General features: G+C 56.5%; 1 protein-coding gene across 5 annotated transcripts in view; it reads right to left on the reverse strand.

Moving 5' to 3' along the window:
- Positions 1-2,201: 2,201 nt before the first annotated feature.
- Positions 2,202-26,113, reverse strand: part of DPP6 (dipeptidyl peptidase like 6) — a 1,079,206-nt gene continuing 1,055,294 nt past the window's right edge. For all 5 annotated transcript variants that reach the window (XM_036863614.1, XM_036863613.1, XM_036863617.1 and 2 more), the window contains exons 19-26: positions 24,184-24,253; positions 21,276-21,470; positions 12,678-12,732; positions 8,809-8,920; positions 7,064-7,122; positions 6,201-6,273; positions 6,032-6,105; positions 2,202-4,071 (exon numbers count right to left, since the gene is read on the reverse strand). In XM_036863614.1, coding sequence (XP_036719509.1) covers positions 3,925-4,071; positions 6,032-6,105; positions 6,201-6,273; positions 7,064-7,122; positions 8,809-8,920; positions 12,678-12,732; positions 21,276-21,470; positions 24,184-24,253 — 785 coding nt within the window. In that variant the 3' untranslated portion in view covers positions 2,202-3,924. The remainder of the gene's footprint in view (positions 4,072-6,031; positions 6,106-6,200; positions 6,274-7,063; positions 7,123-8,808; positions 8,921-12,677; positions 12,733-21,275; positions 21,471-24,183; positions 24,254-26,113) is intronic.

Raw genomic sequence — 26,113 nt, forward strand, 5'->3', positions numbered from 1 at the left:
TGCCTTCTCAGGGCTTCTGATCCCCTGTCTGTGTAGTGTGAGTGATGAGATTCAGATGGTGAATGGCTATTTGGAGCCTGTGGTTTGCAGAAGGGAGCCCAGGCCTCTCAGGACCAGCGCCCAGAGACCTGCCCGTCCAGACCCCCTGAGAAGCCCCACCCACGAGGCAGTGTCCCCAAGGCTGGGTCCTCTCCCTCCCACTTGCCCCCAGGGTCCCCACCTGCTCCTCGGCAGCTCTATTTTCTCTCTAGAATGCCTGCGTGAAGATGAGAACCATGTGTTATGGACTGAACGTGCGTCTCCCTCCCACCCCCATTCATATGTTGAAGCTCTAACTCCTAATAGGATGGTTCTTGGAGATGGGCTTTTGGGAGGTGATTAGGCTTAGATGAGGCTGTGAGGATGAGGCCCCCATGATGGGATTAGTGTCCTTATAAGACAAGGAAAGACCAGCGCTCTCCCCCTCTTTCTGCTGGGTGAGGACACAGCCAGAGGGTGGCCATCTATGAACCAGGAAGAGGGTTCTCACTGGGAACCTAATTCGCTGGCACCTTGAGCTTTAACTTCCAGCCTCCAGACCGTGAGAAATAAATTCCTGTGGTTTAAGCTGCCCCGTCTGTGGTGCTTTGTTCTGCAGCCCTAGCTGACTGATGCACACCCAAATCAGAGCAAGCAGAGTCTGCTTCCCCAGAGCCGGCTGGAGTGTGGGGGCCGACCACCTTCACGGGTGCTCCACGGAGACTGAAGGCAGACGGGGGAGCGGGACAGCTTCTCGGTGGGAGAGGGGCCTCAGGGGTGCCCTGGGGGCTGGGGCAGGGCTCTTACTGCCTAGGGAATGTATTAGGTTTTCCCCAGTTGGTCCCAAGTTGGAAGCAGGGGCAGACATTAGGAAACTGTCAGATGCTGACCGAGTCCTGGCTGCCCGGGGCTGGTTGCTGCAGGTCGCGGGGCAGAGTTCTACGTGTATACACGGTCTGGACATCCTAAGTGTGTGTACCACGCGCTAACAGGCTTCCTGTTCCTTCCTCTTGATTGTCCTGAGAGCTCACAGCCACGTGCTGACAGAGGAGGCTCAAGGGCATCTCTGAACTATCCTTCCAGCCTCTCCTATGACACTGAGATTTTTAACAGGGGCTTCGGGAAGGCAACTGATCCTTCACGAAATCATTTTTCTGGGACTGACAGGTCAGGCAAGAGGGGGGGGGGCAGCGTGTGTTCAGGCCAGGGGTACACACACGGCGCCCCTGTGAACGAGGCAGCTGTGTCCCAGGAGATGCCGGGAAGAAGGATGCCCCCGGGTTAGGGCTGTGCTCCCTGTACTGGGCTCTGGAGTTCCACAGCGTCATGGTCTTATTAAAACATTTTAAAACTAATTAAAAATGGAAACAAGCAACCACAGTCACATGTGTCACACACTTCACCTCACACACACAGGGCAGGTGCAGGCTCCGGGCTCTCCCAGGCCGGCTTCCCACCGCGTGGCACTGGGGCGGTCCCAGTGATCAAGGCCAGTGTCTGCTTTCAGGGCCGGTCCTGGCAGAGGGCAGCGGGGAGGAGGTGGCCTCCTTCCTGGGCAAGTGGGGAGAGGCCGGGGCTGCTCGCGTGACCGCGGGTGGGAGGCTGACACACTGGGCTTGGGGTGAGCTCCGCTGCATCTGGCTTTTTCGTTCTATCTCCTCTGCTTCTTGATTCTTGGTCAAGAAGGGTGACAGCATTCAGCTGGGGTGACTGGACTGACAGCCAGTTTCTCTGAGGCAGCAGCTGCTTGATGGTTTGGAAGGGTTTATTTAACCAATCTCTCTGCTTTCAGGCTGGGCTACATCAGACTTACTGAATTAACAACAACAAAAGTGAGTGAATTTCCAACAGAGGCAGGTTTTTCTGAAGTTTTCTAGCAGGCAATGCAGTGGCCTCAACTGACAGCCAATTTTACTCTCAGTGTTAGGGAATACCTCTGTGGCTTCACACTGAAACTTTTAAGATGAAACTCAAATTCTCTTTTCTGGTTGATTTGGGACTTTGATGTATTTGACTGGTCCTGTTCTTCCTACCATCAAGCCGCTGCTACCACAGATGCAGGTTTTATGTGCTGCACACAGGCCCTTGAGGACGCATCAATGAGTACTTGAAAGACTTCTTGAACATCTGTACACTTTCTAAGGTGAGATGGTGGAGGATAAGCAAGAAAAGAGCTATCCAAGTGGTAAAATAATGTTTTATTCCACGGATGAACAAACACTACCATGCCACATCCTCGCTCCCTCCTGCCAGATCTTGTGGCCAGAGCTGGCCTCCCTTTTCAGACTGAGTTGGCTTTGCAGTCGGTCGAGCCCATTGAAATAGCAAAAGCATGGCCACGTAGCGCTGAGTGGTCCTGCAGGTCGGCACATTCCTCCTTTTCCCAAACGGTGACGCATCCCCTGAAAAAAAACCCTGGGACGGAGAGCTTCCAATCGAACTAAGTACAACTGACATTCAAAGCTCGTGTAGATGAAACCCAAACCCCCAAACACCAAAAGTGACATGGACGTATCTTCTCTGCTGATAAGAATGTCACGGAGCACCCCTTCCCAGGGGGACCGGGAGCTGGAGAAATCCGAACGGACACTCAGGTTGTCAACAAGCTCCAGAGGAGATGACGGTCGTCAGTGTATTTCCAACAAGCACTTGTAGAGAGAGCAGCTCAGCCAGGCTGTGGGCATGCAGGCAAAACACGACGAAAACCGGGCGGAGGGCAGGGGATGCGGTGCGACGCCTGACCGCATTCCCGTCTTTATCTACAACAAAGTGAAATATACACGGGCTGCTGGCTGTGCACCTGGTCAGAGGATGTCTTACAAGGCTAGGGACATCGACGACACTGCTTGCGTGCGGCAGGGAGGGACAGAGCCACCCCAGGGCGGGGGTGACACCGGCGCGGGCCTCACTTGCCTCCAGGGTTCCTGTCACCCCAGCACACGTGACAGACCTGGAGGTGGAATCAACACTTTGTCTGTTCATGTTTTTTAACCAAACATCACCTGAAAAGACTTGACGGCTTATCAGGGAGGAAAAGGATGGGCCTAAGGGCACAGGGAGATGAACAATGCAAATCTAAGCCAGATCCTAATGCGGCCTGGTGGGAGACAGGTTTTCTTTATGACTTTTTTTAGTGAACAGTACTGGATGTTTTGTTCCCTCTCAGTGTTCTGAAATGTCACAAAGTCTAAAGATGACGTTGAGGAGAGAGCAGTTAGTTACTTCTGATCTGTTTCTTTATCCAAACAAGTGCAAAGCCTACATACTGACTGAACGAAACAAAGCAAAACAAAGCAAAAAAAAAAAAGAGGCACAGCAAAGCAACCCCATGACCAGAGACAGTGTCAGGTAAAAACCATAGAAAAATACGAATTAATTCCATAAGGTTAACCATTAGCGCAGCTACAGTAACACTTCGTACAGCCCCTTAAAATGCAGAATCTCCTAATTACAGAAAGGAGCAAGCCAATCTACGAACAAGTACTGGGAAAATAATTGTGCTCTAGTTGGTCCATGGCGCGGTGACGTCACACGGGGTGTGACGCTCTCGAGTGGAGCGGAGGCCGGGTCTACACGCTCCCGCTCGCGAGCTCCGATTCCAGACCCAGCTTCTGCACTGCCATCCATCCTTTGCTTTGCTCCTCGGGGAGGGGTCGCGGGGAGGTACCCGTCACGCTGGGGTGGCGATGGTTCCAGGCTCCGTGGAAGCCCTTGTGAGCGACGATGCATCTCCACCCGGGAAGGAGCTTGTTTCTGGGGCAAAACTGCCTTCAGGACCAGAAACACGCATGCTGGGAAGGCGGCGCTTCCCGCCCGCAGCCCAGGCCCCCGAGGGAGAGCGAGGCGGGGTTCCCGGTCGGTGCCACCGTCCCAGGAGGCGCCAGGCTGTGCTTCGGGCTGGCGCGGTCAGTCCTCCTCCTCGTCCTCTTTTGCTGCGGCTGCCGGGAGTTTGTCCTGGATCCGGAAGCACTCCACGAAGAAGCTGATGAGGGCTCGGTACAGGTGCTGTTGCAGCGGGGCGCTGCTGAAGTAGTGGCTCTCGTCCGGGTATATCTGCAAGAGAGGCGTGAGGAGTTACCCCCGTGGCCGCCCTCCGCGTGGGCTGGCGCGCCGGTGAGACTCCCAGCCCCACAGCCCGGGCTCCGCACAGCCGGACTCTCAGCCTGGAGGGCATTTCAGGGCTGCTTCTCCTCGCGGCTTTGCCAGGTGGAGGGTGCCCTCAGCAAATCAGGGAAGGAATCAGAAAACACATCGTTTAACAGACTCTCAATGCCTCGCTCGCTCCGCTTGTTTGAATTTGCAACAGGGATCCAGGCTCGGGGACCACAGAGGCAGCGAGCGGCCCAGGCCTCCAGGCATCAGGACTCCCAAAGAAATGGGAAGAATTCCGTGCTGCCTCTATAGCCTTGGTGAGTGTGGGGAAACCCTCGCTCCCACAGGCACCTGCGTTTGACTCACCGTGTGCCGTGCACAGGGCGCTTTCCTGGATCCCGGTGTCGAATGCAGATGACCTCATCATAAAATCTAGCTCATTGAGCTCTGTGAGAATTAAATGATGGAATACCTCTGAAATGCTTAGAACAAGGCCTGGGACATAGGCAGGGCTGAAAAGACGGCAGCTGATCATTCCGTCCCCAAATGTAACGACTCTGAGTACCCAGGGGCACTGCACCACTTCCACACGAAGGGCCGGTCCCAGCAGGGATTCAAAGCCAAGTCCAACTGGCCCCAAAGCCCGTGTTCTCTCCATGACACCAGGCTGCTTCCTGCATTTTGAACCCTGTCTTCCTCTTACGTCTTCAGGTGATGACACTCACCTTTATTTTCGTATTTATGAAGGTGGTCATTGAGCTATTATATGTACCTCAAACATCAAATAGTACAAAGGATTACAGAGCGGAAGTACGTCTCCTCCTACCCGGGTCCTGGTTGCCTGGAGACCTCACCTGGAGTTGTCACCTTTACAAGCTCATCGAGTATCTCAGACACTCGCCGCGCCTGCACAGTGTCCAGTGGGACCTAGGGTGGGTATCGCCCAGCACCTTGCTGACTTCGCTTCGCCTGTATCTGGGGAGTGGTCCACACCGGCAGGCAGAGCTCTGCCATCGGACCTACCGCGGCTGCATCGCGTGCATACGACGTACTTAGCGTTGTACTGTGACCTGAGCGTTCTCAGAAGGAACTCCAGTGTCACGTGAACTAAGCCCCTCCCTCCACATTCATCAGCACGCAAGCCGGCCTCCCTCCCTGCGGGAAGCGCTCCCCGACCGGCCAGCGCACACTGGCCCTGTACCAGACAGACACGCAGCAAAGCCAGGGCTGGGAGACAGAGGCAGGCAGCGCTGCCTTGCTCCGAGGGACGGGGCCCTGGTTGAGGAAGTCTCCCGTTTATCCTGGACCTGAGCAGACCACCGGGGTCACACCTGTCTCACCAAGTGAACCAGAGAGCGGGAAGGAGGTGGAAGAAGTTTCCAGAAGCAGCATCATGCATCGCTGGAAAGCACCTACACTAGAGCCGGTGGGTCAGCACTTGATGCCAGTGAGGTCAAGGCTGTGAGTCGGGCTCTTGGGAAGGACAGTGCTCTCTAACTACTGCTGCACCACCGAAGGTTCTGGAACATCCAGCCAGTATTTAGCAGAGGTGTGCTCTCCGGGGGGAGGCTAGTGAAGCCCAGGCTGCGCTCATCGGTGTGGGACAGCGGCCCCTCTTCAGCGAGCATGCGGGTGCGGCTGCTGCCCCGCCTTTGCTCATCAGCCGGGGACGGGGGTGGGGGGTGGGGGCGGGGGCGGGGGCGGAGCCTAAAGGGGCTTAAGCACAGCCTGAGTGCAGAACCGAGCCGCCATCAATCGGCAGAAAAAGCAAGCACCGCCCATCTGTCTGATCTGACGTGTCCCCGAGCATCTCCGATGGCCGAGACAGAGGAGTGTGTGCAGTCATGGCTGGCCGGGTACCACTCAGCCCCTCCTCCGCGGAAAGGCACGCGTGAGGCAGGCCAGGCGTGCAGCGCTGTACCTGTAAGCTGTAATTCGCCTTCCCCTTAATGAGCTGCGTGATGAGTTCTGCGGTGTGCTGGAAATGGATTTTTTCTGTTTAAAGAAAAAAAGAGGAAAGCGTCAGAAGCCGTAACACCACGGAGGGCGACGCTTTCGCCGAGGCGCCGTGGTCAGCGGCGGGGGCTCACCGTCGGCCGTCGCGTGGATGATCAGGAGCTGCTGCCCTTCCAGCGTGGACACCCGGTGCGCCACCTTGGCCATCTGCACGTGGGCGAGAGGGGGGTCAGCGCCCACCGCGGGGGTAGGGGATGAGCCCAGGGACCGTGACCCGGAGGGTGAGGACCGTGCAGTGTGGCGGGCACAGTTCCTGGAAGCCCTGTGGAAGCTCTCAGGGGCCTGGGCTTTCCCAGCCTCAACCCCTTTTAAAGAGGAAAGGGAAAGGAGAAGGTCTAGGAAGCAGGGAGAGAGGGTCTCCTCCCCCTGCAGGTGGCCTGGGGCCTTCATTCAACTGCCGCCACTGGGAGGTGCTGCCCTGGCCAGACCGTCCCGTGTCCGTGCCCGGGCTCCAGCTCTGAAGCCGCAGCCCGGCCGGCAGCACACCTCTGGCCTCCTCAGGGCCAGTGAGGAGATGCGTGCGTGACGTCCACACTCGGCCGACCGACGGTGAGGAGCAGGAGGCGGTGTCAGAGGAGCTTCCTGCCCCGCCATCAAGGGCGGCTTCTCCTCCCGGGGCAGCAGCCGCCTCGGGGGCAGGGCGCCAGCGGCCATCCACCCCCGAGCCTAGCGACCCTGGGACGGACTCCTCCACCCTAAGCCGTCCCCACCCGCCGCCTTGTCCCTCCGGTTCCAGGATGCGCAACCAGACCGACCTCGGAGCGGTCACGTCGCCCCGGTGAATGACGCGGGAGGGAGAGAACGCAGGCCGCGGGAGTTAAGAGGGGGCGGGGCCTGGGCGGGGGCAGGGAGGGAGCGGTTCGGAGAAGAGGCTGGCCCGCGTCATCGTCGCCGGGTTCCTCGTGTTTGCCAAGTGGTGCCTCTGCCCCAAACACACCTCATACGCTCTGTTGTCAAGTCCGTGGAGGCCCAAGTACCTCTCGGAAAACGCAGACGCTGCGCAGAAGCAGAGGAGAGCGTTAGCCCTTGGCCTCGGGGCCCCGTTGGGCTCCGGGGGCCGCCCTGGGGACGGGGCTGGGGGCCGGACTCCCTTCCATCTGCCCGGGGAACGTCTGCTTCTCAAGAAGCACCTCAACCTCGTGGGTCTTTACGGGGTTGCTCAGCCGGCGCCACAGTGACATTTAGACCTGCTAGTGTTGGTGGTGGGATTGCAGCACGACGGAAACCGAACTGATCTGATCCCGGAATGAACAGGATTCACACCCCGCCCCCACCTCATTTCAACGCCCAGAAGGGGGAACAGATACGAAGAGCAAATTTCCATCAGGGTTCCCTTATTTTCAGAAAGTGTCGGCTGCCTCCGCTCTGCCTGCCCCCTGGCTCAGGTCCAGGGTCTCGTGAGGACCCAGGCCGCCCCGTCAGGAAGTCTGGGAGCCCAGGGCACCGAGCTCCTTCTACAGGTGCAGGGAACCCTTAGTTAAGTCCAGGAGACCACGTGGGCTCTCCGCTGTCCCAGGCACAGTGACACATCAAGGCGCGGGGTTGGGCGCATTTGTGTGCACTCAACTCAGGCAGATTTGAAATAGCTTGATTAAAAACCCCGAGAAAGTCTCACTGAATTTGAAAAATAGAGAATATGTTACATGGATTCCCATGGGACAATAATTTTAAATTATTAAAATTTGGAATTAGGGGAGTTCCTGTAGGATTTTGAGTTGGAATGTGCATTGAGCACTTGCAAAAATCAGCACATATGCGGTGAGCCTTTCGGCTGCCAGAGCCGGTGAGCTGCAGACGCGCCGGTGCCCCTGGACGGCTCCGCGGGGTCCACGGGTGCCGAGCTGGGGCGCGGGAGGGTGCGGCCCCGGAGCGACGCTGGTTCCTCTGCCCCGAAGGGACCTCAGGCCCCCAGCAGGGCTCCGCACACCAGCGACCAGGAGCCCCCGGATCCCCGTCAGCCTGCCTCGGTGCCGGCAGTTGGGGCCGACGGCCGAGACTCCCTGCCGCCCTGACCCGAATGCCAGCGCCCAGCGCCCAGCGCCCACAGAGAGGGCCTCGCCGATATTCAAAAGCAGGGTGACGTCACAAAGCCCTTCACGTTCAGAGAAAAGAGGCTGGCTGACCGGAGGGAGGACCCCCAGCAGTGCCCACAGAGCCACGTCCGTGCAGCTGCAGGCGGGGTCTGCCCGCCACACCGGGAGTCCGGCCGCAGAAAGGAGCTGGCAGGTGCCGGGGAGGAGGCGGGCGGAGGGCGGGCCAGAGCCACCCAGGCCCCTGGGCAGCAGCTCCCCCAGCCCTTCACCCGCCCCCAGACACCCCGCGCCGGACAGAGACCCAGCGCAGGGCCCCCGCCGCACTCGGGGTCAGAGAGGAGGGGTGGGGGCGGCCCGGAGTCCCCTTCCCTTCCGCTCACGCCACCCCCATCACTGCACGCACGAGCAGAGGCGCTGGGCGCGTTCTGGCTCCTGGCCTCGTGTGTCGGGAACGCGACCGAGGGGCGGCGGTGGGTTGACCACTTTCTGAGCAAGTGGCGTGCACCCCTCTCCCCGCTCCCCCAGGCCCTGTCTGTGAGGTTCCACCGCGGGCCTCGCCACCCGGCGGGTTATCGGACTGGGTGCCGAGGGAGGGAGGCCTGGGGGGGGCGCTGGATGGGACCAGCGCCCGTCCGGTCGGGGCCCCTACCGTAGAGCTTGAAGTCTGTTATCGGGGAGAGCGCAGAGCCGCACGTGAAAACCGGGCCTTGATTCTCGCCCTTCGCTGGCAGGATGTAAGCGCTCAGGTACCCACCGTAATCCTGGGAACGAGCGGAAGACAGAGAGAGGGGCAGGAGCAAAGTCAGTAACTCACCCATGAAAACAGCCTCAGACAAAGAGGTCAGTGGCTCAAGCAACCACTGTCACGTAGTTCGTTTTTTAAAAAAAATTTAACATTGAAAAATTATAAGGGAGGTAAAAAGATGAAAGCAAACGCCTTTCCAGCTCAATATAACGTGAGGCAAGTATCCCCCTCCTGGGCCTCGTGTTCGAGTGACACGAGGATGAAACGTGGCAGGGACTGTGGAGGGTGACTGGGGACTGGAGTGCAGCGTGTAGCATGGGACACCTGTCAAGCGTCTGATGCAGCGTTCCCTGCTGCCTCTCCCTTGCCTACAGGCAGAGCCAGCCCGTTTTCTGTGATTCTGAGGGCGGGCCCATGAGGAGCCAATCTCAAAGGGCTCCAGCACTGGTCGCCATGATGCTCAGCTCAGGGGTCTGCTCGGGACAGCTGTCCGCACGTGTCGTGTACGTGGGTCAGTCCTTCCTTTCCTGTACTGCGCTTATTTGGGGCTGACATGAAGACCCCAATTTCAATATGAGCCTTCCAGAGAGAGTAAAGCATTACACCATATCTGCCGTGGGTGCTGGCTGGTCCAGATGCGCCTGTTTCCTGCAAGACCCAAAGGGAAGGGGGCACAGATGTGATGTCCTGCTGAGCAAAGGTGGGCGGGGAGAGGAGCGAAGGCCCAGAGAACCAGGGTGTGGCACGGGGACTGTCAAAGGTGTGGGCGTGTGTGAGTGCGTGTGTGCTGAGGTGAGAGGGTGGCGTGTGTAGAACCCACATACCTGATGGAGACTGTCTGTCATGTCCATGCCATGCCAAACTCACTGTAGAATTAACTGTTTTTGATCAATATATTTAATTTTGTTATATTATAATAGTGCTCCTTCAGTAGAACAGGAATATCTTAATGACAATAAGAGTCTTTATGGTTTCTGGCAAATAATATTCATGGTCAATGGAATCTCCAAGCCTTACCAGTCATTCTGCAGTTTGTTTTTTAAAATATGTTGACTGACAACATCAAATGCTGGTGAGGATGTAGAGCAACAGGAACTCTCATCCGTTGCTGGTGGGAATGCAACATGGTACAAACACTATGGAGACAGTTTGGTGATTTCCTACAAAACTAAACATCCCCTCACCATACGATCCCGTGACTGCACTCCTTGGTATTTACTCTAAGAAGCTGAAAACTTATATCCACACAAAAACCTGCACATGGATGACCACAGCAGCTTTGTTCGTAATTGTCGAAACTAGGAAGCAACCAAGATGCCCGTCAGCAGGCGAGTGGATGAACTGTGGTGCGTCCAGGCAGTGGACTATCTGGTGCTGAAAAGAGATGAGCTACGATGCTATGGGAAGATCTGGAGGAACCTTAAATGCTACGTGAGAAGCCATCTGGGAAGGAGCCACACTGTGTGATTCTGGCTCTGTGACACTCCGGAAAAGGCACAGCCGTGGCGACGTAAAAAGAGGAGTGGCTGCTGGGGGAGGGGAGAGAAGGGTGAAGAGGTGGAGCTCAGAGGATCTTCAGGGCAGAGAGACTGCTCTGTGCGACCCCGTAATGATGGAGACACGCCATCACACATCTGTCCAAACCCACAGAAGGTACAACCTCAAGAGGGATCCCCGACGTAAACTCTGGGTTCTGGGTGGTGATGATGTGTCAGTGCAGCTTTGTCGACCGTAACAAAGGTGCCGAATGGTGGGGTTTGATAGTGGGGGAGCCCGTGCGTGCTGGGGGGGCGGGGGGCATTACCTCAAGCGTGCTGTGAGCCTGAAACTGCCGAATGCCCGTCAGCTAAAGGGATCGACGGCTTACTGCCTCGGAGGGGAAGCGATCACGGAGTCCACGACCCTGTATCTGAGGCGCCATTCGAAGAGGCGGGGACCCATCAGGCAGAGTGGATAAGGGCGGCGACCAGCAAAGAGTACCACACACAGCCTCGGCCTGTCTCTGGGACGGGGCTGCGGGCCGCGTTCTGAAGGGCGTGTGGGCCCCCGTCCACACAGCACACGGCGCCCCGGCAGCTGAACCTCCCACTTGTGCAGAAAGCCTCTTCGCCACTCCCTGACTCCTGCGTCTGCGTCCACAGGGACCTTGGACAGGTCCAGGCGCTGGGGCCATGTTCAGGTGCCCACGTGGCAAGCAGCCAGGGGAGGGAGGCCAAGCTCCCAGGAGCAGAGGGCATGTCTGGGGAAGAGCCGAGACTGGACAGAGGCCGACCTGGGCCCGGGCGCCCTGCCCTGAGCCGTGGGCAGTCTGTGGGGCAGTAACTTTCCCATGGGGACGGGAGGTAAGAGCTGACCCCCCAAGTTACGCTGTAAGTGATCCAACTGGCTCTGAGCCACGCAGGCCGGGAGTGGCCTCCGCCAGCACAGAATGAGCCCTAGGACTCGGCGTCCAGGCTCTGATCCATCCCCTGGGCCCTCCCTTTGCTGCTGCGCCTCCCGTGCGGGTCTGGGATACACAGCACGTGTGCTGGTACCTCCACAGGGCGATGCCTCGTCTCAGATGCACACGGCTCCCTCGAAACCCTGGGCTCAGAGGTGATGACGTAACAGGTATCTCTCCGGTTACCTGTTCAAACCTCCACCTGCCATGGGGTCACTGCGAGGCCCCTCTGCAGGGCCTGTTCTCTCAGAGGGAAGACAGGTCTGTGTCTACCTCTCTGTGCTCCTGCCTTGAGACCAAGAGGCCGCGGGTCCAGGCCACCTAGCAACGGGGGAGGGGGCCAGGGCGATAGGAGGTGGTCCTCCAGGGACCCAACTCCCAGCCACGGCCCCACCACACCCGGCTACGGCCCTCGGACGTGGGCCACCCCTGGAAGCGTCTCTGGTTTGACAGTTCAGGGCACGAACCTCCCTACCCCTCCCTACCACGTAAGTGAACCTGCTAAATCAACGCGGCTGCTGCACAGAAAGACCTACAGAAATAAAGACTCCTGCCTCCCCTTCTCTCCTGGGGCACCACCCCGAGAACCACGGCAGGCTCATCTGAAAAGTAATCAGGAGCCTCACAGAGCGCTCCCACAAGGATCTGGCTTCTTTTTCCCTTTCCTTCCAGACAGTGTGAAAAAAACATTGATACATGAGCTGCTCAGATGAGGGCTCCCTGTGCTGGAGTCACTGAACATCTTGAGTTGTTTGTAGTGAGGTGGATGGACCTGGAGTCTGTCATACAGAGTGAAGTAAGTCAGAAAGAGAAAAACAAATACCGTATGCTAACACATATATATGGAATCTTAAAAAAAAAAGGTTCTGAAGAACCTAGGGGCAGGACAGGAATAAAGACGCAGCCGTACAGAATGGACCTGAGGACACGGGGAGGGGGAAGGGTAAGCTGGGACGAAGTGAGAGAGTGGCATGGACATATATACACTACCAAACGTAAAACAGATAGCTAGTGGGAAGCAGCCGCATAGCACAGGGAGATCAGCTCGGCGCTTTGTGACCACCTAGAGGGGTGGGATAGGGAGGGTGGGAGGGAGACGCAAGAGGGAGGGGATATGGGGATATACGTATACGTATAGCTAATTCACTTTGTTATACAGCAGAAACTAACACACCATTGTAAAGCAATTATACTCCAATAAAGATGCTAAAAAAAAAAAAAGGCTCGCAGGCGGCCAGAGCAGAGATGTTCCCAGTGAATCAGGGTCAGGCCTGGGGGTGGTGCAGGTCAGGGCCTGAGCAGGGGGTGTGCAAACAGGGGCCAGCAACCTCACCTTCCCAAACACGGCCACGCGCGTCTTGTCAATGTACTGCTCCTTCAGCATCAACCTGCAAGGTCAAGGAGACGGGGGAGTTAGTGCATGCCACGGCTGAGTCGTGCAACCTTGGGGTCTAGAGTCGTGTTTTCCAACCATTTCAACGATGAAAACCCCTACTTTAATCAAAGGAAATATTGGAATTCTAATATCATTGATCATTGCTTTTACTTTTTTAGTGAGCCGTATGCCCACACGCAAAGCTCAAAGCGCCCCTGCCATCACTGTGGGGCGGCCAGGCGAGTAAAGCTTGCTGGTTGAGAACCGGGAACGCGAAGCAGCAGAGGCTGTTCTGGAGACTCGCAGGCCCGCCTGGGTCCCCGTCTCCCTCACTTGGACCACGTGACTCCCAGCCACCAGGCTCTGGGAGGGTCCTCCGGGATCAGCAGGGAGAAAAGGCTCTCCGGGTGCTAGTCGGCTTTGAGTCAGGGCACTGGGTCCCCCTTCACCTGCAGAGTCCTCTGTCCCCAACTCCTGGGAGGGGTCCCTGTCTTGGACCTGTTTGGTGGCAGAATCACTCCTGCCTTGAGCTCTGCCTTGGATGCCACCAGCTCGGCGCCCAGGCTGGCGCTGCCCGGTCCTGCCTTGTCCCTGCCCGCATCTCACTGCTCTCCTCGTGGTCCCTTGTTTCCCCCCCAAAGTGGCTGGAATCTTTCTGGGTTCTGGACCCTCACTCGGCAGCAGGGGTCCTGCCACCTGCTGGCCAGTAACTGGCTTCTTTCTGAGTCTTCCTGCTGCCTTTCTCCATCTGTCACCACCGCGAAGCCTCCTTCCCCCAGCTTCCTGTCACCCCAGTCTGGGTATTGCCCGGTGATTATTTTCTTGCGTCTGCTGTCTGGAGCCACCCCATCCCCTCTGACTGCCCTTCTCAGCCTGGGGGACTGTAAACCTCCGGGTCCTGGGCCCTGAGAGTGCCCTATCCTTCTCCAGCCAACTCTCCAAGGACGCCCACGTCCTGGGACCCGGCCTGCCCTTCATGGTTGGAGCAGCGCTTCTATTATGATGTTGGAAGCAAACGGACCCCGTTCCTGGGGGTGGGAGGGGCGAGAGGGAGGGCCCAGCGCGGAGCAGCAATTGTCCTGACTTCTCACGATGATACAAATTCAGGTGACTTTTGTACTTTTATTACAGTCGGCCCTCCGTATCCACAGGTTCCACACCCACAGATCCAACCAACTGCTTACTGAAAATATTGAAAAAAAAATACAGAAAATTCCAAAAAGCAAAACTTGAATTTGCAGCACCTTGGTAACTATTTACACAGCATTTACATTGTACTTACAACTGTCTACATAGCATTTACACGTAGGGGGCATTATAAGGGATTGAGAGATGTGTGTATCTTAAGTACCCAGGAGGATGTGTGATGGTTATGTGCATATGCTCCACCGTTTTACAGAAGGAGCTTGGGCATCCGAGGACTGTGGTACCCACGTGGGTCCTGGAACCGGTCCCCAAGGATAACGAGGGCCAACTGTGTATTACTGTTTATTTTAATATAACGAGTTTCCCCAGAGTATTTGTGGAAAATTGATGATTCATGCATGTTCATTCTGTGGATTGATCTGTTTGATTCCATTTCAGAATACTAGTGAGAGCAAGAAAACTGGCCCTACTACCTTCCCCTCCTCCTCGTCCTCCTCCCCCCACCCCTTCCCCATCCATCCCTTGAGCGTGTGTCATCTGTAAGCCTCAGTGCCAAGTCTTAGGGACAAAGGCTAATTCACAGGCCTTATTGTCAGAAGCTTCCACTCTGAGAGTCAGGGTATCTTGTGTCCAATTCCTGCTCAGCTACTAAGGGGCTGTGGGACCTTCAGACATGTCACTGAAACTTTCTGGGGAGAAAGAGAACAGGCTCCAGACGCTGGGACGCCAGGCTCAGTGCGGGGTGAGGTGCAGGATTGCAATAAGCAAGCCAACTGCGAGTCTGCATCCTACATGGGCCTCCCTCGGCCTCTCCCAGATGCAGGTACTCGGGAATGGGATGCCCAGGCTGGAGAAGCTGACCGCCCCTGGAGAGGATACACACCACATCAAGGGGTGTGGGTCTCTCCAATGAAGAGCTGGATGCCCTCCACCACCCTCGGTAAAGCCCACCTGCCAACAGCTCACAATCTGCACACAGAACTGGCACCCCGGTTAGTACCTCTCTTATGAATGAAGAGGCAGCCAGGTTTCATCAGAAATGTAAAGAATCTTCCAGATGAGAGAGTCCAAACCAAAACCCAAACAACAACAACAAAAAAACCCAGAAAAATTCAGGAATCCAGAGGGAACAGAGATAATTCAGTGAACAGAAGAAACTCGACCTAATATATCTAGAAAGACAAAAAATATTGAACCAATCAGACAAGAATAATATGCTCTTGGATGAAGAGAGAAGGCTAGGGAATTTGAAGTGTCATGCCTGAAAATAAACATTCAACAGAAAGGCTGGAATATAGGAGAGAAAAGGTATGATGAAAATAAACCGGAAGCACCAAAACAGTACAATAAAAGTTCCAGAAAGAAACAACAGAGAAAAGAGAAATTATCAACACATTATAGTAAAAACTTTCCAAGACTGAAGAACAATTATTCCCCAGATTGAAAAGTCCCATACCAATGGCTGAAATTTCAGGATACCAGGATTAAAGACGTCCTTCTTCTGAAAAGGAGAAAGAAGCAGGCCATCTACAAGGATCAGCAAATAGAATGACATCGTTCTTCTCACCAGCAACACATGGTGGACGATTCCAGGGCCTTCTAGATAGAAATTATTTTCTTTGTAGATTTTATATTTAGATAAACAATAATTTCAAATGTGGGAATAGAATAAAGACATTTTGAGATGCTTTCTAGATATATGAAGGAAAAAGTAAATAAAAAGGGAGACATATATCTGTTGCTCTTTGGCCCATGACCCAGGGTGTGTGCAAAGGAGCCAACACAGGAGAGTTGTGAAAAGGGCCTCAAAAGTGACCCTATAGACACGTGGTCCACGTGGACCAGAAGGAAGGGGACTCCAGCGCAAGAAAAGAACGCTGGCGCTGACAGATTACCAGTGCGTGTGAGCATCTGGGAAGAATACGAACAGGAGCCCGAGCGGCCCGCAGGAACAACTGCGAGTATTGTGAGCAGGTACCAACACATAGAAAGTTACCCAGATCAAAGACAAAGCAACACTTCAGGAAATATCAAGTGATGTAAAGGAGAGCAGGGCACGAAGAGACCCCCGGGGTCTGAGGTCAGCACCGTTTACGTAGTGAGCCTGTGCCTCAGACTGTGGATCTAACCAGGCAGTTGGTGTAACAGTTCTGGGAAGATGCTGGTACAGAGCAGCTAAATCCTCACCTGCGACAACAGGAAGTCCTGTGATGAGAAATCGCGACATGATGACACCTGCGCTCAGAAGAGCGGAGATGGACGTTTGACGAAGGGGATCATGCGGCTGGGGGTGGTTGTCTCCGCGAAGCAGGGCTGGTGGGGGGTTGGGTGAAGGGCAAGGGAATTTGTGTGGATCATTTAAGCCTTTGTTACGGGTTGAATTCTGCAAAATACGTTGAATTTCTAATCCCTCAAACCTCGGTATGGGACTGTATTTGTCAACAGGGTCCACTGCAGATGTAATTAGTAAGTTAAGGTGAGGTCACACTAGAGTGACTCGTGTCCTTGTAAGAGGGGAAGAGACACAGACCCAGGGAGGACATGGCCACTCGAAGATGCAGGACTGGAGGGGCGCGTCTACAAGCCAAGGATTGCCAGCAACCACCGGGAGCTGGAAGAGGCGAGGCAGGGTCCTCCCCCGCAGGTGTCAGAGAGAGTGCAGCACTGCCCACACCTTGACTTTGGCGTTCCAGCCCTAGGAAACTAACACAACACTTTAATACTTTTGCTTTTTAAAAACATCGTTCAGGGCTTCCGTGGTGGCGCAGTGGTTGAGAATCTGCCTGCCAATGCAGGGGACATGGGTTCGAGCCCTGGTCTGGGAAGATCCCACATGCCGCGGAGCAACTAGGCCCGTGAGCCACAACTACTGAGCCTGCGCGTCTGGAGCCTGTGCTCCGCAACAAGAGAGGCCGCGATAGTGAGGGGCCCGCGCACCGCGATGAAGAGTGGCCCCCGCTTGCCACAACTAGAGAAAGCCCTCGCACAGAAACAAAGACCCAACACAGCCATAAATAAATAAATTAATAAAATAAATAAATAAATAAAATAAAACAAAATAAAAACATTGTGCAGGTATCACAGGATAGCCTGGCAGACTTCAAGTCACGTCTCCAGGCTTAGGAGTTGGAGGTGTGTGCAGGTGCACACGCACACACACACACACACACACTCACACACAGCCTAGGTTGACCCTCAAAGCACAGCAGGCATGCCTACACACGTGGAACCACTGAATACGTTTCTCCAAGTTTCTGAATCCTCTTCTCATGACCCAAATCCCTGATACACAGACGTGCGTCTGGGAACGTCTGGTGAAATGGTCAACCTGGCCCCATGAGGATTCTGCCCCACGGCCTGAGGTCCAGACCACAGTTGCTGGGATCGTGTAGCAGTCTGCGGAGGCCACGGAGCGTGGAGTGAGCCACGTGAACCTCAAAGGGCATGGGGCCGGGGTCTCAGGCGCCACGCCAATTCATAAAACGTTTCGGATTTTTATTCTCAGCCCTTCTTCCACATTCGCAGGCAGCCTCTGGTCTCCGGCAACCCCTTCATTTATTACCTGGCGACTCACTTCCTGATCTAAAAACCACAGGCCTTGGTAATGATCCTCATTTGTAAAGTACTCGGGAGTCTCCCAAGGAAAATAGTTTTTTCCAATATCAAATACTGTCATTATCGTGTTGCTGTATTTCCACTCATCAGCCGGGCAGTGCCTGCGTGACGGCTGTTTCCGGGTGAGCGGTGGAGCCCCGAGACGGAGGAGCGCGATGCAGGCGTGGGCGGCCCCATCGCTGGGACGCTCTGCGGCGCGGCGAGACCCCGGCGTCCCTCTCGATGGAGCAACCGCTGAGCTCTGCCCCACGCCAGGGTTCGCAGAGGCCCCGAGGGAGGACGGGGGAGGCTCCGGCCTCCAGAGCGCGTCTGGGGGACCCGTGGGCTGACACCCTGGGAGCAGCAGTGCTCGCACCTTCCAACCTTCCACGGGTCCACATCGTCTCAAGCTGTCCCCGCCAGTGACCGGCACGGGGTCCTCCGAGGCCCGCCTCAGCTTGGCAGAGACGCTCAAAGCCCAGCTGCCACGGGAAGCCCGCTCTCTGTGTCCCGTCCTTTCCCGTGTCAGAGCCCCTGCTGCGCTCTGGGCCCCGCATCCTGCACAAACACACCTTCTGCACGTCTAAGTGTGTGTTGGCACCGCTTCCTGGGGACCCACGCTGACACAGGTGTCGCGGACCACACAGCTGCTCTCAGCACCTTCGGAGTCAGGGAGCCTCACAGCCAGAGACTCGGTGGGGCAACAAGGTGGGGCCCGCGGGAGGAACGTGGTCAGCACATTTGTCCTGCCCTCTGCGGGGGGCAGCAGAGCGCTGTGAGGGACACAGAACTCACCGCCCAGCTCCACGTCCATCTCCGTATCTATTCACTTACAGATCTCGCTGACCCTGCTGCAGAAATGCTTCCTCCACGGCATGGTGCTGCCCCTGCCCGGCCTCAGCCCCAGCGAACCCCCCACCGATCCCCTGGATCTTCCTAACCCCGCCCATGCCTTTGAAGACATGCACGTTATTTCTCTCTCCTTAAATCACCCCATTTGAATGTTTCCTGCCAGGACTCTGACCCATAAAACCTGCTACACCGCTACCAGCATCACGGTTCTGAAAAATAAAGGTGGCCTTGTCACCTCCTTGCTAAACTCCCCTGAGGGACCTCTGCTACTGGGAGGGCAGGCGGCGGCTCCGGAAGATGGTGTGGGAAGGTCTCAGCCCACCCCACGTCTCCAGGAGTCCCCTGGCCCCAGCACGGCCCACACTGGGCTTACAGGGGGCCCTGGACCTCATGCGCCTTTGTGTTACCAGGACCGTTGCTCACAGCATTTTGTCTGTGTGGAATGCACACTCGCACTCCTGTGGGCAAATCCCCACCACCCTTTGGGGTGAGGTCTTGGCAGAAAGCCACCTCCCCCTAGAAGCCCCTCCAGGCAGGGCTGTGCTCCTCCGCTCCCAGACCACCCGTTCGCATGGCCCTCAGCCTGGCCTGGGAGGGACATGCTTGGCAGCTGTGGTCGGCGGAGACCCCCTGGGCTCCAGGACTTCCTCCAGGTGATGGAGGACGTTGGGACAACTGCCCGGGGGTGGGGAGCTTTGGGGAGCTAGGGTGGGGGGCTGGTCTCAAGGTCTCTTAAACTGAACAGACTGGGCCAGTTCTTTCTAATGAAAATACAGACCCAGCTCCTAAACAAAGCTTCGTAGAGTTCTCCAGGGCTTGAGACACTTGGGCATCAGCTTCCGGAGAAGCTCTGCGTGGCTGCTGACGGCTGTAAGGCCTGCGAAGGTTTGTGTTCCTGTTCCTGGAAGCCTCAGTGGCTTAAGAGCTGACATTATTTACTGTTGTTCTGGAACAGGTTCTGCCCTGTTTCTGAACAGATGGCCGATCAATCCCTTATTTTTAGAAACACCGTGAGTGTGAAACAGCCTGTGCCCTCTCGTCCCCTGCTCAGAGTGGGGCGGCCACACCAGCCAGGCTGGCAGGATGTCTGAAGGACGCCGTGTCCTACCCCAGGGCCTCGGGGGGCCCGCGAGGACTCCGGGCTTCCTGGGAGGAGTCAGAGCAGGGCGGCAGGTGGGGAAGGACGAAAAGAGGGGGGGTCCGAGGGACGGGGCTCTGCGGTCATCCTTGTCCCACGCCCCTCCCGAGCCTGACCTGGGCCCACGTGCTTCCCCAGAGGGCTCCCTGTGGCCCACGTGCCACTGCTGCCTCTCCTTCCCCGGCTGTGCTGTCACCACCCCTCCTTCCTCCGCCCGGGGCGGTGGACCGGTCCCCAGCCCACCGGGTCTCGGGGGGTTGCCCCCACTGCCCCTGGGTGATGCTTCTGGGTTCTGGAGTTGGCAGGGAGACAGAAGGAGAGTTTGTTGGGTGGCCCTGGGGAGGCTCCTCCCTTCCTTCCTGGAGGTTTCTGGAAGTGGCTCAACCTGCTGGCAGTGCTCTGGCAGCCGTCCTGTGAGCGTGAGGAGAAGAGGCTCAGCACAAGGCCCTGTGCTTGGCTGGGCGGAGAGACGAGAGAGCCGGGCCTTCAGGGGCACCGTCGGGTCCCTGAGCAACCAAGCTGAGGCCTGATGTCCCCCTGGACTTCCAGCGCCAATACAGTGTCGTGTTTTTAAAGCACGTTTAACACTGTGTGTGTGTGTGCGCCTGTGTCTGTGCTGTTGTTAACTTCCAGGCAAAAGCATCCTGACGGGCGCGCCTTCCCAGACTCTTGGGTCCTCAGCCATCTCTCCCACCCCTGTTCTCTGCCTGTAACACATGCCGGTCTGATCAGGTCGCCTCTCTTCACCAGCTTACGACTCCCTTGAGCAGAGTGGGCCATTCGTTCATGCACTCATGGTTTCATCCACTTAGAAATTATTTACTGAGTACACACCACGTGCCATCAATCTTTTTAAAAACAAGAAAGAAAATGTTCTGAAAAGTCAGTAAAGTGAAATCTTTTAAACCTGCAGAGCATACAGTCATGATGACAGATGGGATGCAGTGTCCAGCTTTCTTACAGCCCTTCAGTCAACACTTATTCATCTGGGTGCCGTATGCCGCCCTTTCCAGATGCCCAGCGTCCAACATCGCACACCCCGATTCACAATGAGGATGACAATCGTGCGACATGCCCTTCTTGTCCCTCCGAGCACCGGAGTCTGTGGGCCTGGCTGCATCTCCCGGGTGAAGTCATGTTTGGCCCTACTGTCCGCTGTGCCGTAAAACTGTGAAAACTCTATTTCTACAGATGCGCCTGCAGGCCAGTTAGTCGGGCACAGGTTCTTGATGTCTCTTATTCCGGGGCAACAATAAAATTCAATAACTTTGAGCATCGGTCCCCTGCACTAAGCCCCTTTCTGTTCTCAGTGACACTCTATCAGTCCTGCTGCCTCGGTGACAGAGATGTGAAGAAACCAAGGGACAAAACGTGCCCGTCAGTGGGGCTGAGCGGGGGTTCTGACGTGCCGCCTGGAAGCGCAGGGGGTCCTTCCTCAGGAACGCGGTGACCCGCTGCGTGGCTCCAGCCCCACTCAGTCCTCGCTCTCTCGTGCCCCCAGCCCGGCTCTCCCCCCGTGATCAGCGGCCAAGGTCTACAACCACAGCACGCCCACGTCACGGTCTCTGCACCCGGTTTCAATCAGCGGAACGGACAGGCCACCGAGCTATGTGATAGCGAGGATACAAGTCTTCGGGAGAAGATTACTAGCAGGAATTCACTGCGGAACTGCCCGAAGACTTTGTAAGTACGAGCAAATCGCAGGTGAAATGTGTGTTGACAAGAAACACGCGTCTGGAGAGGACCATGGTGCAGCCCAGGTAGGAGCTGCGGCCGCCCCACTCCCCACCTCCCCCCATTCCAGTGGTGCCTCCGGGGGTCCTCACCTCACAGCCTCCATCTGGTCCTTCTCCTCCAGCGAGCCCAGCCTCCGCTTCACCTCGTGCAGCAGCTTGGTCCCTTGGAAGCCGCTGCCGCGGCCGTCGCACTTGACCACCACGGCCCCGTGACTGCTCACCATCACCGTCTCCCAGCTCACCTCAAACTTCTCGGCCACGCTCTGGCTCCCCGGGGCGCCATCCCTGGAAAGACAGGCCAGGCCTTGGCACGTGGCTTGTAGCAGCGGCTGGTCCAGCCGACATCAGGCCCCATGATGCTCCCCTAGGGGCTGGCTGTGCCCTCCCCAGGGCGCCTGCGACCCCGGCCCCACGCCCGGCTCCACACCTCTGCACACCCGGAGGGCGATGGGGAACCTGAGCTCCCAGGGCCACCCCGAGCACAAGGCCACCGAGGGGCATGTTCTCGGGGAGAGGAACTTGGAAAAGTCCTTCCACGTCCCCCCTTGGTTTGCCTCCCCACACGGCCTGACTCGGCCTGCCCTTCCTGGGTTCAGTTTCCCAGGCTGCCGCCTTGGTCCCCATCACGTGTTGCTCCTTCTGGCGGCACCTGGTTTGAAGGAATCCCCTCCTTTCGGGTTCGCCCCAGAGCAGAGCCTGCGGCTGACCTGGGCGGCCTTTCTGTCCGCGTCTCCGCGGGGCAGCCTGTGCACTGTCCCCCGCAGAGTGTCGCCCAAGCACTTAGCTGGGTGGGGTGTGGGTTCCCTTGTTCTCGTGGCTTCCCTGTTTCCCGCCTGGGGACACGACCGTGTGAGCTCAAGTCACCCACGGCGCGTGTTGTCACCCGGGAATTGGCCAGAGCTGCCGACGGGCCTTGCAGATGGGGACACGGCTGTGGAGTGTTCACTAGCACTAACGGGGGTGGGGAAGCGTCTAAGTGACTTTCCTTCTGTGAGCAGGAGGGACGGCCAGCGCCAGGCCCAGGGCGCTCAGAACCGGCCACAGACGCACCGCCCCTTCTGAGGCTGGCCGCCCCTCCAAGGCCACAGCTACTACACCACTGTCATCCCGGCCTTCTGCCGGGACAGGAGTGCAGGCAAGGGGTGTGTGTATGTGTGTACTGGTGTGTGGTGTGTGTGTATGTGCTGTGTATACTGGTGTGGGGTGTATGTGTGTGTGTGTGTATGTGCTGTGTATACTGGTGTGTCGTGTGTGTGTGTGTATATGTGGGTGTGGTGTGTGTATGTGTTGTGTATACTGGTGTGTCGTGTGTGTGTGTATGTGCTGTGTATACTGGTGTATGTGGTATGTGGTTTGTGCGTGTATGTGAGCGTGTGTGTGTGTGATGTGTATATTTGTGTAGTGTGTGTATGTGTGTTGTGCACGTGTGTATATATGTGAGTGTGTGTGCTTTTGTGTTTTGTACATTCGTGTGGTGTGTATGTGTGAGAGTGTGTGTGCATGTGTATATATATGTGAGTGTGTGTGCTGTTTTGTACATTCATGTGGTGTGTGTGTGTATATATGAGTGTGAGAGTGTGTGTTAGTGTGAGAGTGTATGTGTTGTGTGTATATGTGTGAGTGTGTGTGTATATGTGTGAGTGTGTGTATGTGTGTGTATATGTGTGTGTGTATGTGTGTATGTGTGAGTGTGAGAGTGTGTGTGTGTATATGTGTGAGTGTATGTGTGTATATATGTGTGAGTGTGTTGTGCCTGTGTGTATATATGTGTGTGTGCTGTTGTTTTGTACATTCGTGTGGTGTGTATGTGTATGTGGGTGTGAGTGTGTGTATATGAGTGTGAGAGTGTTAGTGTGAGAGTGTATGTGTTGTGTGTATATGTGAGTGTGTGTGTATATGTGTGAGTGTGTGTATGTGTGTGTGTATATGTGAGTGTGTGTGTATGTGTGTATGTGTGAGAGTGTGTATGTGTGTATATGTGTGAGTGTATGTGTGTATATATGTGTGAGTGTGTGTGTGTGCCTGTGTGTATATATGTGTGTGTGCTGTTGTTTTGTACATTCGTGTGGTGTGTATGTGTATGTGGGTGTGAGTGTGTGTGTATGTGTGTGTGAGAGTGTGTGTGTGAGAGTGTATGTGTATGTGGGTGTGAGTGTGTGTATATGCGTGTGCGTGGTCGCTGGCAAAGTCCAGACAGTGAGGACAGCGGGTTTGTGACAAGCTGCAGCAGCACAGGGGGTCGCGGCCAGGCGTCCTCACGATGCAGCCGTCGTCCCTGAGGGCTGGGCCCCAGGCCGGGCGCCAGGCAAGAAGCACAGGGTTAGTCAGGCTCTGGGTGGGCGATTTCGCTGTGGTCCCTCAAGAGCCCCAGTGCAGGCCTCTGCTCTCCCCTGGAGCCTTCGCATGAATACGGGGCTGCGTCCCCAGAGGCCCCGAGGCTCAGTGTCTCCTCTGTCCCATGGCCACTCACGCACCCCAGCGAGCGGGAGACCTAATCAGGACCCGACACCGTCAGAGGTGCTTAGAAAGCTCTTAAGTCGTTCTCGACATCTGAACCAGAGGCTTGCTAGTTAGCACAAGGCAGATCTGAAATCATCCTGTGGGAGAATGCCTGGTGTTCGAGGCCGCCTGGTGGCACTGGAGGAGCCGCTGGCCCCAGTGAGACCCTGCCAGGCCCGCCTCCGTTTCTGGGGGCCCCGGGGCCCGGGGTGACCTCGGGTGCGTCCGCCCTGCACGGTGAGGTTGGGCTCCCCGTCAGCTTTCCTGCTGTCCCTGGGGCCGCTGACCGCCACCGAAGCACGACCCCCGGAATGTGACTCAAGTCCTGCACTCACTGTCGCAAATCCCCTGAAATCGACGGGGGCCCCACTTTCCTTTGATGTCTGGGGTCAGCGGTTGTTACAGAAAGAACGTGCTAAATTGTTTCCAGTGTTTAGATTGCAACGGGTATCAGGCTCCCGCTTACCACCTTCTTGAGTTTTCATCCTGGGATACTTACACCACCAGGAGCAAGGGGTAGTGGGCGGTGTCGGTGAAGGTCGCGGGCTTGAGGATCTGAACGGGCAAGTCTAGGCAGAAACAGAACACAGGGCAGTACGTTAGGGGCCAGGAAGGGAGGGGCGGGATGGGTGCTGGGTGGGTGTGCCCGCCCTGGGGTGTGCTCCCGGGGGCCTGGGAGACGGGCACCCTGGAGGGTTAAGGCCGGTCCTAGACAGACAGGGGGACTCCGGCTCACTTTGGACTTGGGGAAAGCACCCAACCTCTTTGAGGCTTAGTTTCTCCATCTGAAGTTTAACTGCAATCTTGCAAACAGAAAAGTGTTGAAAAGCAGAAAAGCCTGGACCACTGTGAGCGCTTGCTGACAGCAAAATTCCAGGCGGGGGTGGGGTGGGGGGAATGAACCCCCAGGGCAGCGTGCACCTCTCTGCCGGGCAGCACTGCCCCAACAAGTAGTTAAGTGGGGACAGGCGGAGACTGAGGGCAGGGTGGGGTGAGGCAGGGGGCAGTGGCCCTGAGGGAGAGGCTAGAGCTGTGGGGAGCCTCCGTGCAAAGCCAGGGGCTGTGCGGGCCTCCCCGTTTGCAGGCGGGAACTGGGCAGGTCTGGCTGCCCGCGGAGCCAGCGGGGGGGAGCTGCTGCAGCCGTGGGTCCTGCAGCCAAGGTCCTTTGGATCTGGTCCTTGGCAACCAGGATCCAGTCGGGGAGGGAGGGGGCCGTTTCCCTCACTGCTTTCTCTGTTCTTCACCAAACCAACCTTCCTGCCCAAGTTAGAAATTGTTTATTGATGTTAACTACAGCCCAGATGAGCAATGAAATTGGAATTAGTGGCCTTTTCAGTACAATTACTGTAGATACACCCCAGGCTGGGGGTTGGCTTAGCAGCCTGCTCTGACCAGGGTCTCATTACTGATTCTGGCTGAATGTTAATGGCTTGCAAATTAGATCAATGGCCCAGGGACCCTGGACTTATCACTGAAATATCCATAAAACATGGTCTGGGCTGCTTTCTGCCACTGATAAGCCCATGGGCAGGCTTTGGCCACAAGCGGCTGAATACATTCAGAGAGTGTTCCTGGAGTTGGAATGCTTCTCTAAGGAAAGCCTTAGCCTCCAGTAGCATTAAATGAAAAACAAAGCATAACAAAATAAAAACAGGTCCATAGGGCGACATCGTTCAGATGTCCTGGGACCCCAAGGGGCGATGAGCAAATGCCGGCCCTGCACACAGCTGTTCCTGCTCTCCTCGCATCTACGTCCCCGTTTACCCGCAAGTAAAACCTCACCCTGGAAAGAAACCTCATGAGCAAGGGGGGCCGGGAGTTGGCTATTTGTTTCTAAAGACCCTTTTCTGCATTTTTGGAGGAGGGGATGGCAGGCACCCCTTAGTGCTCTGGGGTTTGGGAAACACTGTGTGCAGAGTGGATGGAGGAGGGCCCTGGGCTAGAGCTGAGAAAGGATCCTGCGAAGGAATATGACCTGGCCTCCAAGGCTGTGGTAGGAAGTGACAGATGGGAGAAAACCTGCTGATGGGGGACGGGGCGGGCAGCAAGCTGAGGTCTGACGGTGGAGGTTGACTGGCCTTACGGGGCGTGACCCGTGCAGTCACGCAGGCCTGTGCAAGAGCCCTGGCTGTACTGGAAGCTCTGCTGTCATAATGAGCCCCACGTTTTCATTTTGCTCGGGCCCTGCACGTTACGGGGCCTGCCTGAGGTCTGCAGATAGAGACGAGGGTAGAGGGGGTGGGGCCAGACCTGTGGAGGTTGTTTGCTCACTCATCCACCCTCCTATCCTTCCATCCATCCTTCCCTGCATCCCTCCATCCATCCAACCATCCTTCCCTGCATCCCTCCATCCATCCCTCCCTCCATCCATCCAACCATCCTTCCCTGCATCCCTCCATCCACTATCAATCGGAAGTCATCTTGTTTTC

The sequence above is a fragment of the Balaenoptera musculus genome, chromosome 9 (genome assembly GCF_009873245.2).
Source record: "Balaenoptera musculus isolate JJ_BM4_2016_0621 chromosome 9, mBalMus1.pri.v3, whole genome shotgun sequence".
NCBI lineage: Eukaryota > Metazoa > Chordata > Mammalia > Artiodactyla > Balaenopteridae > Balaenoptera > Balaenoptera musculus.